A 12,665-nucleotide genomic window follows, 5' to 3' on the forward strand; every position below is an offset into this window, starting at 1 on the left:
CTGATGTCACCCAGGTTTACAGGCAGAGTGAATACTGAAGAGCTTTTCATTATCGAGCCTTTAGAAGAAGAAGACGTGTCGGAAAACATGGAGCCCTGAGGGGGAAACCGTTTTTACACTCTGTTATTGAACATGCAACACACTAATACAGACCAGATACACACACACATTTAATGGAGCTGTACACAGACTGGCAACCTGAGCAGCTGGGAGTTTGAAGCCTTGCAGAAGGGAATGTCAGAGGTGGTACAAACCCTCAAGCCAAGACTCCACAGACTGGGCCACTGCCACCACTCAAGTAAATCCAGAAGATTTAAAGAAAAATCTAGAAATTAAACCTCAACAGTTAGAGAATAGAGTAGATTAACCATGGCCCACTATTTTTTTAAGCATTGCTTTTTGAGTCAGTTGTGAAATAGTAAAAAGTAGTAGATGGTATAAAAGATGAAAAAAAATAGCAAAACAAACATAATTGTATTAACAAAGTGAAAAAAGAAACAAACACCATTTAGAAATAATATATATACTTTCTGAATTTTAAACAGACACTCGAGTAAACAACATAAAACAAATCAGATACCCATATCCTGTTATTTATTTATTATTATTATTATTATTATTATTATTATTATTATTATTATTATTATTATTTGTTGTTGTTGTTGTTGTTGTTGTCCTGGAATTTGTTTACACATTTTCTATTGCACCAGTAGTCAAAGAAACGTCTAAAACAGATAGATTATGGTAAAATTGTATATTTATGTGCCAGATAACTAAATATTATGAGCTACAAAGGGTCGAATTGAAGGTTGCCCACAGTTTTGATTTACTTTCTATTGATTTTCCTGTAAAGAAAGTAAAAAAATAATAATAATAGAAAGTTGGGAAATTAGGTCAAAGTTGTATAGATATTAAGCTATCATTTGCAGGAAGAAAATGGGGATAAACATGTTTTAAAATTCACATAATTCATGTACAAAATTTATAAACAAGTTACAATTTAAACAGAAACCAAAGTCAAAGTTTTCTAAAAAAAAAAATAAAACAAAATAAAATAAAATAGAAACAAAACAAAAAAATCAGTGCGAGTAAGTACAATTTGAATAGAAATATCAAGGAAATATGATATAAACAGGATATGTGGGTGATGTATTATGAACGTTCATACATGTCCTTATGTCTGCAAAAAGACCGAAACATGATGTGTGCATGTCAAAGTGAACTCAGAGCTCCTTTCTCCTTCTGGCATCAAAAAACTAAAGATTAAAATTAAAATCAAATTAAAAAATTAACATTTGATTTAAATTAAATTTAGCTCTAACAGATAATTATGTCCAACCATAAATAAATTAAAAAAAAAAAAACAAATCTCTTCAATAAATGTTTTTTTTATGATTATTCCGTATGTGGCACTTGGTGGCAGTAATACTCACGCGCTGCATTCGAAGTTGCTGAAAACGAAGAAGAAGACCGTCACACTAACCCGGAAGTGGGCGGAGCTTGGATGTGGCAGCACGAAGCGTCCACATGTGACTGAAGCTGGACACATGTTGTTAAATATCAGAGGAAAACTCAACTAAAGATACAAGACAAGCCTCAACAAACTGACAACTTCATGTTTGAAAAGAAGGTGAATATTTTTTATTTTATTTGTTGTTTATCTGCTTTAGCTGACATCGATAGCATCCGGTTTGTTATTCAGCTGCATGAAACTGAACCTTTGAGCGAACAACAGACTCAACACAACCAGAGATCATTGATAAAAACTAAAATTGTAGCAATTTTAAATAAATTCATATGATATACAGCTATAACACGGTAGGTAACTACTTTTACGCCATTTTTATGCTATAAGATTACAGAGAACGACCGCAATAATGGTAAAAACATAGGCTGTATGGGCATAAATGGGCTGGAAATGAAGGTATTATTTATGAAAAATCACTTCAGTACTTAGTAATAAAAATGTAATGTTATATCACAGCAGCAAAACACCGTAAAATATTTGTCCTATGATTGTCTTTAATAATGCCTCAAACCAGTTTGTTTACCAGAACATTCTTCAAGCTATTGAAATTTATTGCTATAATGACTGATACGCTTTGAAAATTTGAACTGATTTGTTAAAATTAAACAATTAAATATTTTTCCTTTTATTTTTTTGGATAAAGATTTGATTTAAGTAAAAAAAATGATAAAAAATAATGTAATGTAAATAAAATTGTTCAGCATAGTTGCAACTACAGCACTATTCATGTTGCATATTCATGTTGAGCTCCTTAATATTATCAGAAAAAAAGCGGTTTTCTGTCCTTTTAGCACTCTAAAATAAGATTTTCTGTTTTTAAACAGTTGTAATGTTTTCAAATGATCCACCAACTTTATTTCTTATCATTCCATACTTATCATGTTATTTGCCCTTTGTATGGCGATGATAATGTGTGATAAACAGGTTTCAGATCACTCAGTGCAGATTGATGTAGTTTATCAGTAGGACCCTGCCCCTCTATCCCAGCTGATGGTTGTTGTCTTCTTGTTAGTTTTTTTCAGACCGTGTTTGATGATGTTGAGTGATTCTGAGGCTGCAGAGCTGCTCTCCTTCCTGAGCCCCCATACGCGTCCTGATGTCAAAGGTCAGGCCACGGGGTACTTCCTGGGAGTGTCCGCAAACAGGTAAGAGCTCAGGTTGATCCAATCCAATCCAATCCACTTTATTTATAAAGCACATTTTACAGAGCGTTACCAAAGTGCTGCACGTGAAAAACATAATAATAAAAACAATAAAAACACCTCCACCTGTTCTCATTAAGGTAATAAAAACAAGTAACAGTAAACAAGAATACATTAAAACAATAAATAGTACATAAAATAATAAATACCATAAAATAAAAGCAATTAAAACAATAAAACCAGGAGAACAACTATAAACTTAAAACTATAATATAACTTAAAAAAAATAAAAGACACAGAGGACCACACAACTCACGCAGTGTTAAAAGCCAGAGAATAAAAGTGGGCCTTAAGACGAGACTTAAAACAGTCCACTGTGGGGGCAGATCGGATGTGGGGGGGGCAGAGCGTTCCACAACTTAGGGCCAACCACAGAGAAGGCCCTGTCCCCCTTTGTTTTAAGTCTCGTCTTAGGCACCACAAGCTGGGACTGGTCCTCGGACCTCAAAGCGCTGGAATGTAGATTTGGAGAAGGTCCATAATGTACTGAGGGGCCAGTCCATTCAAAGCTTTAAAAACAAACAATACAATTTTAAAATCAATCCTAAAATTAACAGGGAGCCAGTGCAAAGACGCAAGAACTGGACCAATATGCTCATGTTTTCTGGCCCCTGTTAAAAGTCGTGCCGCGGCGTTCTGGACTAACTGCAGGCGGAAAAGAGCTCGCTGGTTAATACCGGTTAATGATGATGATGAGACAGTAAATAATCTGTGTTTTTGTCATAATGTATCTGCCTTGTTTCTGATCTCAGCTCTGATAAAAGGGAAAAGTTGTACTAAACACGACCAGATTGTGGTTTTGTTTCGTTCTCTCTGAGTTTAGGTTTTTATATCTGAACTATGACCGGGATGCAGTTCATAGTTTTACCGTATCAAGACCAAACGCATATTTAGACAAATGAAATGTCACACTTGTAATGTGGAATCTTAACAAGAGTTTGTTAAAAGACTTCTGTAAAGGATTTTTGTTTTATGTTGATTTCGACACCCAGTTGGCGAGGTGGCACCTTATACATTTTTTTCTAAATCTTGTCCCGTTTCATTTCTTTACAGTTGGCACATGATCTCTATGCTCTATGTTTGTGTCTTTTCAGTGACGGCTGTCGGTTCTTCCGCTCTAAACCTGACTTACTCAAAGCCCTGTTTGCTTTGATCTCTGACCCCTCCATCGCTATCGTGAAGGACTGTTACCACATCTTTATCAACCTGTCGGCTGACGAGACTCTGCACCAGGTGATCAGTGGGCTTTGATCATAAAAGTTAGACCTAAATGAACAAATAAAGCTTTAGTAGTGAGTAAGTTTTCTTGTTTTGGTCTCTCTCAGGTTTTGGTGTCAGATGTCAGCGTTCTTCCAGTTTTGCTGAAGAACCTCCAGGATCCAGAGTTCCCGTTCTCTGATCAGATCTGCACCATCTTATCCAACCTGAGCCGCCATGAAAAGACCTGCAAGACGGTTTTCAAGGTGGGTCAGAGAGACAGAGCTGGCAGGTCCTTTGGGGGATCAGATGTGAAGAGGTGTTTCTCTGCTGCTTCAGGTCCTTCAGGAGGAGTTCGGTCTGGCTCAGCTGGTGGAGATCTTCTGTACTGAAGGTTACAACAAAAAGGCCAAACTCCACTATCTCGCTCCTCTTCTGTCCAACCTGACACAGCTGCCTGAGGCCAGAAACTACATCCTGGACAGAGACAGGTGACTGAGGATACGCTGCTGTGACACACTGAACCAAACATCAGGTTGATATTAATATATCTAAATAAATCCACGGTCTCCTCATCGTTTCTGTGTCTCAGATGTGTCGTCCAGAGGTTACTGCCCTTCACTCAGTTCCAGGCGTCAGTGGTGAGGAGAGGCGGAGTCATTGGCACCCTGCGCAACTGCTGCTTTGACCACAGTAGGACACACACACACACACACACACACACTGTGTTTACTGATACACAGACCGTGCAAAATAAAATATTAACTTGTTACAAGATGCACTGGGATCCAGTCACTCCAACATTTTACATTTATGTGTTGTTTAATCAAGCAGCAACTTCCAGAGTTGAAAAATGAAGCATGTAAAACTGAACTTAAAGGCAGTTCCTCAAGTGTCCACTAGAGGCTGCCCCCAAAAACAAAAGAAATCCCATCAGCACCCATTCAGAGGACTACTTTTGCTGCATTTTTTTCAAACAGACAAAATCTAACTGCATACCTATCAACCTGCTTAGACCCCTGTCCCCGGGACCTGATCTGGGATAAACTGTGAGAAATGGATGAATGATTGGATCTGATATCCTCCGATTGTTGCCATAATTCCCATAATCTGATGGAAATGTCTAGACGTGATCTAGATACTACTCCACGTTCTCTGGATTGAAACATCTGGTCATTTTTTCTCCAGCTCATCACGACTGGTTACTGAGTGACGCTGTGGACATCCTGCCCTTCCTCCTGCTGCCGCTGGCCGGTCCAGAGGAGCTGACGGACGAAGAAAATGAAGGTAAAATCATTAAAGGTCCCATATCCTGCTCCTTTTCTGCAGTTTAATCTGGATCATTGATGTCTTCATGAAATGGTAGTAACATGTTTTGGTCCAAAAAGCCAATAAATCAAGCACAGCAGCATTGTTTCCAGGCTCTCATAGCCCCTCTGTTCAGAACGCTCTGATTTAGTGGGCGTGGCCTTCATATGTAAATGAGCCACCACTGATACCGCCCCGCTCTTCCACGTCACTGAGAGCGGTGCCACGAGCTCCGAGTGCACAATGTTTAGAAAACAGCGAAGCTCGTTTACCGTAACATTACAGGCTAAAACAACAGGCTAACTGCAGCTAAAGTTAGCATCCTGAAGCTAACACAGAGACAGGAGGGACACTGAGGAAAAGCTCTTCCATCTGCTCCACAGCACACAGCATTTAAAATACTCACATTTCCAGGGTCCCAGGTTTGTTGGAGGATGGTTGGTAATGCGCCTGGATTCAGGAGTGGGCGGGGAGGGGGTTTGGAGGTGGACCAATCAGGTCAGACTTGCTCCTGATTGGTCAAAAAAGGGAATCGCTGACGTCGGCAAAACCCCAAAATCCAAACAGCTCATTTTAGGTCAGGATCTTACATTCACAAGCTCTACTAAGTACAGGTTTTGTCATTAAATATCACATTTTGTGGACTGGGAGCAAAGACAAAGACCCACAAATTTCACTAAAAGACTTAATAAAGTGATTTTTGCATAATATGGGACCTTTAACTGCAAATAAAATCTCTGTTTCAGAGTTTCTCTGTGGATGATACCTGAGCATATTTTCTGTTGCCTAGTCCACCGACCTTTTTTTGACGTGTGTAAGATTTCCATCAGTGATTAAAGAAGTGACAAATCTTAACTTGTTCTTATTGAACAGTTTATGTCTAGCAAGCAACTGTCTAACTAGAGTTATTATAATCCACAATCACCTGATCAGTTCATAAAAATGTCAAGATATTAAAAAGGAAAAATGGGGTTGTGCACATTAAATCTGCAAACATGGTAGGAGAAATATACCCTTTTAGTTTCTTGAAATAAGAATAATACCAGATTAAAGTCCTGCTCAACTTACTGTCTAATTCTCTCATTAAAGAAAGAAAAGCGTCAGAATAAAGTAATTAATAAGTTAACTTGAATTAAACCTTAGTCTTAATTAGGAATGAAAAGATTTATGAAACAATCTGTTCAGTTTGGAGTACAGCAGAACAGATGCTGAGGGAGGTGTCTGCGGCTTTATCGCTACATTTAGCGACTTTTCAGACCCCTCTAGTGGCATTTTTCAAAAAAGTAAGTAGTGACATATCTTGCTAATTTTTTGGAGTTTGGAGACTGACGTGAAACACCCACTGCTTCTCAACCAGCAGAGGGTGCTGAGCCCCTCCCCTATCCAAAACACTCACAAGAAGACGACAACTCCTCTTTTACTTACAGCAGTCTCTCCCAGCTGCAGCCAGAGCAGACGACTGCATTCCAAAGAGTTGCAGTCTTTGTCTTGTCTCGTGTCTCTTTTGGGTCATTTTTGCTGGTCCCAAGCCCAGATATTTACTCATTGGCTGCCACCATTTTCAGAGCATCTTGAAGGATACCTCAAGACCCAAATAATCTTGTTTTCTCTGACTATGTAAACACCAAAACTACCTAAGAAGAGTGGACTCTCTTCTTTTATGTCTCTCAGACAAAACATACTTTGTTTTGATCGCGTTCATCTCGGGAGCTCCATCCTTTGATCCTTTCCCTGATCTCCGTCGTCTTTTCTAACAATCCTGCCGCTCTTTCTCTCTGAGCTACCGCGACACATCCTCAGTTGGAGCCTGGGCTGTCTGAACTTTTGTGATTTGCAGCATCTCACTATGTCTCTGTCATCTCACATCTTCTCCTCATATCCATGTTGAGCTCTCGTCCAAAGAGCACACCGCTCTCACTCACAGTAGTTTACGAGCAGGATTTTGATTGACAAGCTCCACCAGACCCCGCCTCCCTCTGCTGAAAACATCATTTACTTCTCTATAGACACAGGAAACCATGATAAGGTAAAGTGTCATTCTGTGGGAAACACTGTTTTTTTAGGTGAGTCTTACGTCCGTAAGAAGATTTTCACTTTTGTAAACAAACTCCATGAAGAGACGTAAACAAAAACAACCCTCCAATGACTGACCAAGCAGGAATTTATGATTCCTCTGAGCCTGACCGTGACTTATTCTTCTACGTCTGAGCTCTGCTGCCGTCCAAAAATACACCATGAGTCACGCTGGAGCACGGGGAGAGATGCTTCTTCATTAAAGTCACACACACTCACACACAGTTGTTCATTTTTGCTGCTTCAGGATGTTTGTGATCCAGTCTCATCATTTAACTCCAGTAACACTAGAATTAAATAATTATTCATCCATGACCAAGCACTTCAGTAATCAGACTTTCCACTGTTGATGTCGGGGTCAGGAAATCCTGGACGAGCCTGTTTCTGACCTTCACAGTGAACAGGAAGTCTTACTTTGAAGGAATGTCTTTGCTTTTCTCCATGGCCTGATTTTTCCCCTGACCTCCGGACGGCCTGCAGACAAACAGAGACATTCCTCTAAGATAGAAATGAATTTGTTCTGGTTCAGCCTCTCCTGTCACATTCAGCCCACCTTCAGCGCCGTGGTGTTGTCGTTGTTTTCACACTAATGTTTAATTTATCTCCCGTTGCAGCAACAGTTTTCGTCACTCTGTGGAAAAAAACACAGATGGATTCGAAGCAATGGGTGGAGGCTTTAAACCACAAAGCTGTAGCTCATCTTTTAGATTTGACACAACATATTTGTGAAGAGTTAATGAAGATTTATGCCGGAGCTCAGGGCTGAGAGGGCGGGGAGGTTAGAGAGTGTTGAGACAGACACACACGGCTGGTTTACTCAGATTCCTCTGAAAACAAAGTTCTGCTCGTGTTTCCAAAGAGGAGGAACTGCTGAGATGAATAATCTTATTAGAAAGTCTCCTCTTATACAGACAAATTCAAAAAATAAATAGACTTCTTCAAATTTGTCATTAAACCAGCATCTTTGCATTCATGGGAGTGTGTGTTTGGTTTTAACACAGGTACGTCTCATTCTTCGTAAAGACAATCTGATTTCAGATTAGAAATGTTTCAATCCATCGATATCGTTAGCCTTTGTGCTTAACGATTCTCTTATCAATTCTTTACATTGTGCTGGAGCTATCTTAGCTTAGCAATTAGCTAACGTTTCCCAAGAAAACCCTGGTTCAGGATTTTGAGCTTGAAGTTTTCCTGAAGAACTGACTTCATAAAGAAATGTACATCACTCTCTCTCAGGATTCATATTCAGTACATTAGAAATGGTATAAATCACCTTATTTAGCAAAACAACAAGATAGCGCAAGCTTGATGCTAACATACATGGAAAACTGCATTGGTATGCTAGCAGTTAGCATATATCAGTCAAACTTCAGCTTCAGAGCAGAATTTTATCTTTCATCACAGAAACATATCACATCAATACTTTGTAAAAAAATACTGAGAATTTCAAATGTCAAATGCTAACAGGCTAATGAAAGGCTCATGGCTGACTTCATAACTACGAAAAGGTTCCTAACAACTTAAACTATTGCTATAACCACTTTGAGACACTAGATGGCCTCCTTGAATTATTAATTTATTACAACACAGTACATCAACGTCACATTGTGTGAAATTTTTACCTGTTTCTGTTTAATTATACCCAGAAATATCCAGACTCAGGGACCAATCACATTTTATTCACTTACAGTATAAACTCAATTAAATGTTGCTGACACAGAAAACTTGTAAAGCTACTTTTTGTACCAAGAAAATCCACAACAGGAATTGATAAGGGAATCGCTAAAGAATCAGATCCATAAGCAGGATCGATAAGTCCCTATGAGGACTTTCTAAGGGATCTTAAAATAGAATAGAATAGAACTTTATTGTCATTGTTTCAAGTACAACAAAATTGAAGTCACAGCAGCAATCAAGAAAACAAAGTAAAAAAGTGTATAGAAAGTGTAAAAAGCTCCTTAAGAAAATAGATGCTGACAGCTTGTCCATCATTGTCCAGTCAGCCAGCCTCCACCTCCACAGGGTCCAGGACTGAGCTTCTTCAGCAGTCTGTTCAGTCTCTGTCTCCTGGATCCTGTCTGCTCACAGCAGGTGAAGCTCTTCCAATGTGGCGTTGGTGTCTGGTGTTAGCTCTGTTAGCCATGTCTGTGAATAGCATGATGCTACTCTGCCTTCTGGTATTCCCTCTGTTGCTGGGTTAGCACAGCTAGCTCGTCCATCTTATTGGAGATAGATCTTACGTTCCCAACAACGATGGATGGAAGGACAGGTCCATGTCGTCACTTCTTAGCTCACACCTGAGAACCAGCACGTCGTCCTCACCTCCTTCTCCTCACCTTGTGGGGAAACATCCGGCCTAGCACCAGTTAGCATTGACATGCTACAGGCTGCTAACGGCTGATTTCAAATGTAAACAATGCAGCCATGGTTACATGTAGGATCTCCAGACAAACACAGGAGAAAAGTAGTAAAAATATCACTGAAGACACAAAAAGTTTGGTGTCCATGACCAACAATGAACCATACAAAGTAATGATCTACTCCAAATACAAAGATTACGAAAAAGAGATGAAAAAATAGCCAACAGGGCGGTGCATAGCAAAAAAAGCCACGTCACTTTTTTGAGTTGAGTTAAAGGAACTGGAGTTTAAAGTTTAATTTTTTCCCAGGTCTGCCTGTGGACCTGCAGTACCTCCCAGAGGACAAGAAGAGAGAAGAAGACCCAGACATCCGGAAGATGCTGCTGGAAACACTCCTGCTGGTACAACACCACAGCACACACACACACACACACACACACACACACACACACACACACACACACACACACACACACACACACACACACACACTCCTGCAGAGCTGTGTTTCCTCTTTGAGCTCTCGACTGTTTCTTTCTTGTGAAGCTCACAGCGACCAAACCGGGCCGGACGATGCTGAAAGAAAAGAACGTTTATCCGATCATCAGAGAGTTTCACCGCTGGGAGAAGGACGTCCATGTTGGAGCGGCGTGCGAGAGGCTGGTCCAGGTAAGAGACTCCTGAAAACTTTTTCCTCTGCTTCATGAAGTTTTATTTCTATACAGGTCTGAAGGTCTCTGTGTTTATGTTTAACTTGACTCTGGTCTGCCGTTACAGGTGCTGATTGGGGATGAGCCAGAGCAGGGGATGGAGAACCTGATGGAGGTGACGATCCCAGAGGACGTGGAGGAGAAACTGAAGGAGGCAGACATCAAAGAGCAAGAGGAGCTGGAGAGGAGGAAAAAAGAGGAGGAGGAGGAGAAGGAGAAGGCTGCAGAGGGGACAGAGGAAGAGCAGGTGACCGGGCTGTTAAGATGAAGGAGTCACAGACGTGTGTGGGACAGATTTTCAGAGACGGTGGGGTCACAGGAGTCAAAGTGAGCGTCGATATTTCAGAGGAGTGTTTTCTGATTCCTCCAGCCGGTTAAACCTGAAACATGTCTGAGAGCATCGAACAGTTTCATCATCTGTCTGAACTCAGACTCTGGTTTCATAACGTTTGAGAGAAAAAGTCAACGCAGAGAGTTTCTTTCCTTATCTGATCCAGACTGTGAGGAAACCCTTTAGGATTTCTGAGAGGAGACGAGTCGGCATGACCAGGAAATATAACGATTATCAAAGTGACTGATTCTTTCTTTCAATTCATTTTTCTGTTTTAGTTAGAAAGATTAAAAAAGCCAAAAGTTTCTGTCGTAGTTTTATGATTGAGTTTTACATTTTGGGAAAACAGACACAGTGCTGAATGTAAACAAAATAAACACAAACACGACATTATCGGCATGTTATCTGCGATATTAGCTTAAAAATAAAATATCAGATATCAACTAACACACCAAATCCTGCCGATATGATAAACTGATAAATTAATGAGCTGGAGATACTTTTTGCACTTTTTGTGATTTTTTTTGCTCAGTGTAAAATAAGTCGTCCCATATTTGGCTCCTGTTTTAAGTTAAACCAAAGCAAAAATCATTTTATCAAATTAAATGCTGTACAGTTACATTTCTTACATGTTTCCTGTTTCTCTGGTTGTGGGTAATGTTATGATTTTCTCAGGAAGAGCTTCATCCAGCTTTCATGTAGGATTTCTCTTTTGGATTTTTTTTTTGTTTAAAAGCATTTATCATAAATAAAAATACAGTTTCTAGTTTATATTTTTCTGAATTTGCAAATGTGATAAGAGTATGCACCATGACACAACATGCTACTTTCACTGAAGAAGAGAGTTGATGATCTCTGCAATTACGTGCACAGAAAAAATATCAGGATCAGCTAAATGAGTTGATAAATATCTGCAGATTAGATATCGTCGAAAATGGGATATCATGCGATCCTTACCTACCTGTGTGAAGAAGTGTACAAACGTGTGCATGTGTTTTTACACCTTTAAAAATAACTTTGAGGAAGGATTCAACAGGAAAAACTAAGGAGACATTAGGTTTTGTTTTTGGATGAGAATCAGCAGAATAAACTTCCTTCCTTAACATTTGGATACAGTCACATGACCAAAACATTCACAAAAACAAATAAACAAACAAACGTCCTTTTGAGTGTCTGACATTAAAATAAAGGCTTAAGGAAATGAGGAACCTGCCTTAACTTCACTGAACTACTGTCCTCTGTTTGCTGTGGTGTCAAGTTTCAGCTTTACCCAAAGAAAACTCTGCAGTGTTATTTTTTATCAGTTTTTTTTTTTTTTTTTAATTAATTACAAACATGCATGTCATTAAAAAAAAGTTTTCTATAGCTTAATTCTAAGAAGAAGAAGAAGGGGTAGAGTTTGTCAGAAGAAGAGCTGAATAGAGACGCATGGGTTTATTCTGTCAAGTAAAACAAAACAACAATGACGGCAAAACAAAAAAAATGGTTAAAATTAAATACAGTATTTTAGAAAATAAGTTTGTTTTATTAATAAACCAATTTTACAGCCTTTTTAAAAAAATAAAAAAAAATTACCTTTATGCCAACTTCTCCATTACAAGTATCAACTACTATATATATATATATATATATATATATATATATATATATATATATATATATATATTAACTTTAGAGATTGTTTTTCATTTTCAAAATGCAAAAGCTTTACAATAAAAGTTGAATATTCAAACAGTTTTTATGTTTTAACATTTAATTAAAGAATAAAAGAATGACTTTATTTCGTTCATGTAGATGATATCTTAAACAGTTGGTAATACAAATACATGATAATCAGAAAAAATAAAAACAAAACAAGACAAGAGAATAAGCAAAACAAAAAGGAGAACAATGTAAATTTACATACTGAAAAAATAGTTTCTCCCTCTTCTCATTAAGTGATTTTGATTTGCAAAG

At 38.6% G+C, this 12,665-nt stretch overlaps 1 protein-coding gene across 1 annotated transcript; it reads left to right on the plus strand.

The window, feature by feature from the left end:
- The first annotated feature begins 1,490 nt into the window (after positions 1 to 1,490).
- hgh1 (HGH1 homolog (S. cerevisiae)) lies at positions 1,491 to 11,921 on the plus strand. The gene is made up of 10 exons (XM_074671348.1): positions 1,491 to 1,630; positions 2,541 to 2,673; positions 3,825 to 3,963; positions 4,056 to 4,193; positions 4,267 to 4,418; positions 4,520 to 4,620; positions 5,116 to 5,214; positions 9,978 to 10,069; positions 10,215 to 10,337; positions 10,446 to 11,921. The coding sequence occupies exons 2-10, from the start codon at positions 2,561 to 2,563 to the stop codon at positions 10,644 to 10,646; spliced, it is 1,158 nt and encodes a 385-aa protein (XP_074527449.1). The 5' UTR covers positions 1,491 to 1,630; positions 2,541 to 2,560; the 3' UTR covers positions 10,647 to 11,921.
- Positions 11,922 to 12,665: the final 744 nt, after the last annotated feature.

Source organism: Halichoeres trimaculatus, unplaced genomic scaffold, assembly GCF_033239565.1.
Source record: "Halichoeres trimaculatus isolate MK-OKI-2021-1 unplaced genomic scaffold, fHalTri1.1 fHalTri1_scaffold_1, whole genome shotgun sequence".
Lineage (NCBI taxonomy): Eukaryota > Metazoa > Chordata > Actinopteri > Labriformes > Labridae > Halichoeres > Halichoeres trimaculatus.

What these genes read in the sequence shown, in the direction of transcription:
- hgh1 (XM_074671348.1), top strand. Translation starts at nt 2,561, where the DNA reads ATGATGTTGAGTGATTCTGAGGCTGCAGAGCTGCTCTCCTTCCTGAGC. An exon ending in CCTGCAAGACGGTTTTCAAG is followed by an intron (nt 4,194 to 4,266) that starts GTGGGTCAGAGA and finishes CTGCTGCTTCAG; the next exon opens with GTCCTTCAGGAGGAGTTCGG. An exon ending in CGTGCGAGAGGCTGGTCCAG is followed by an intron (nt 10,338 to 10,445) that starts GTAAGAGACTCC and finishes CTGCCGTTACAG; the next exon opens with GTGCTGATTGGGGATGAGCC.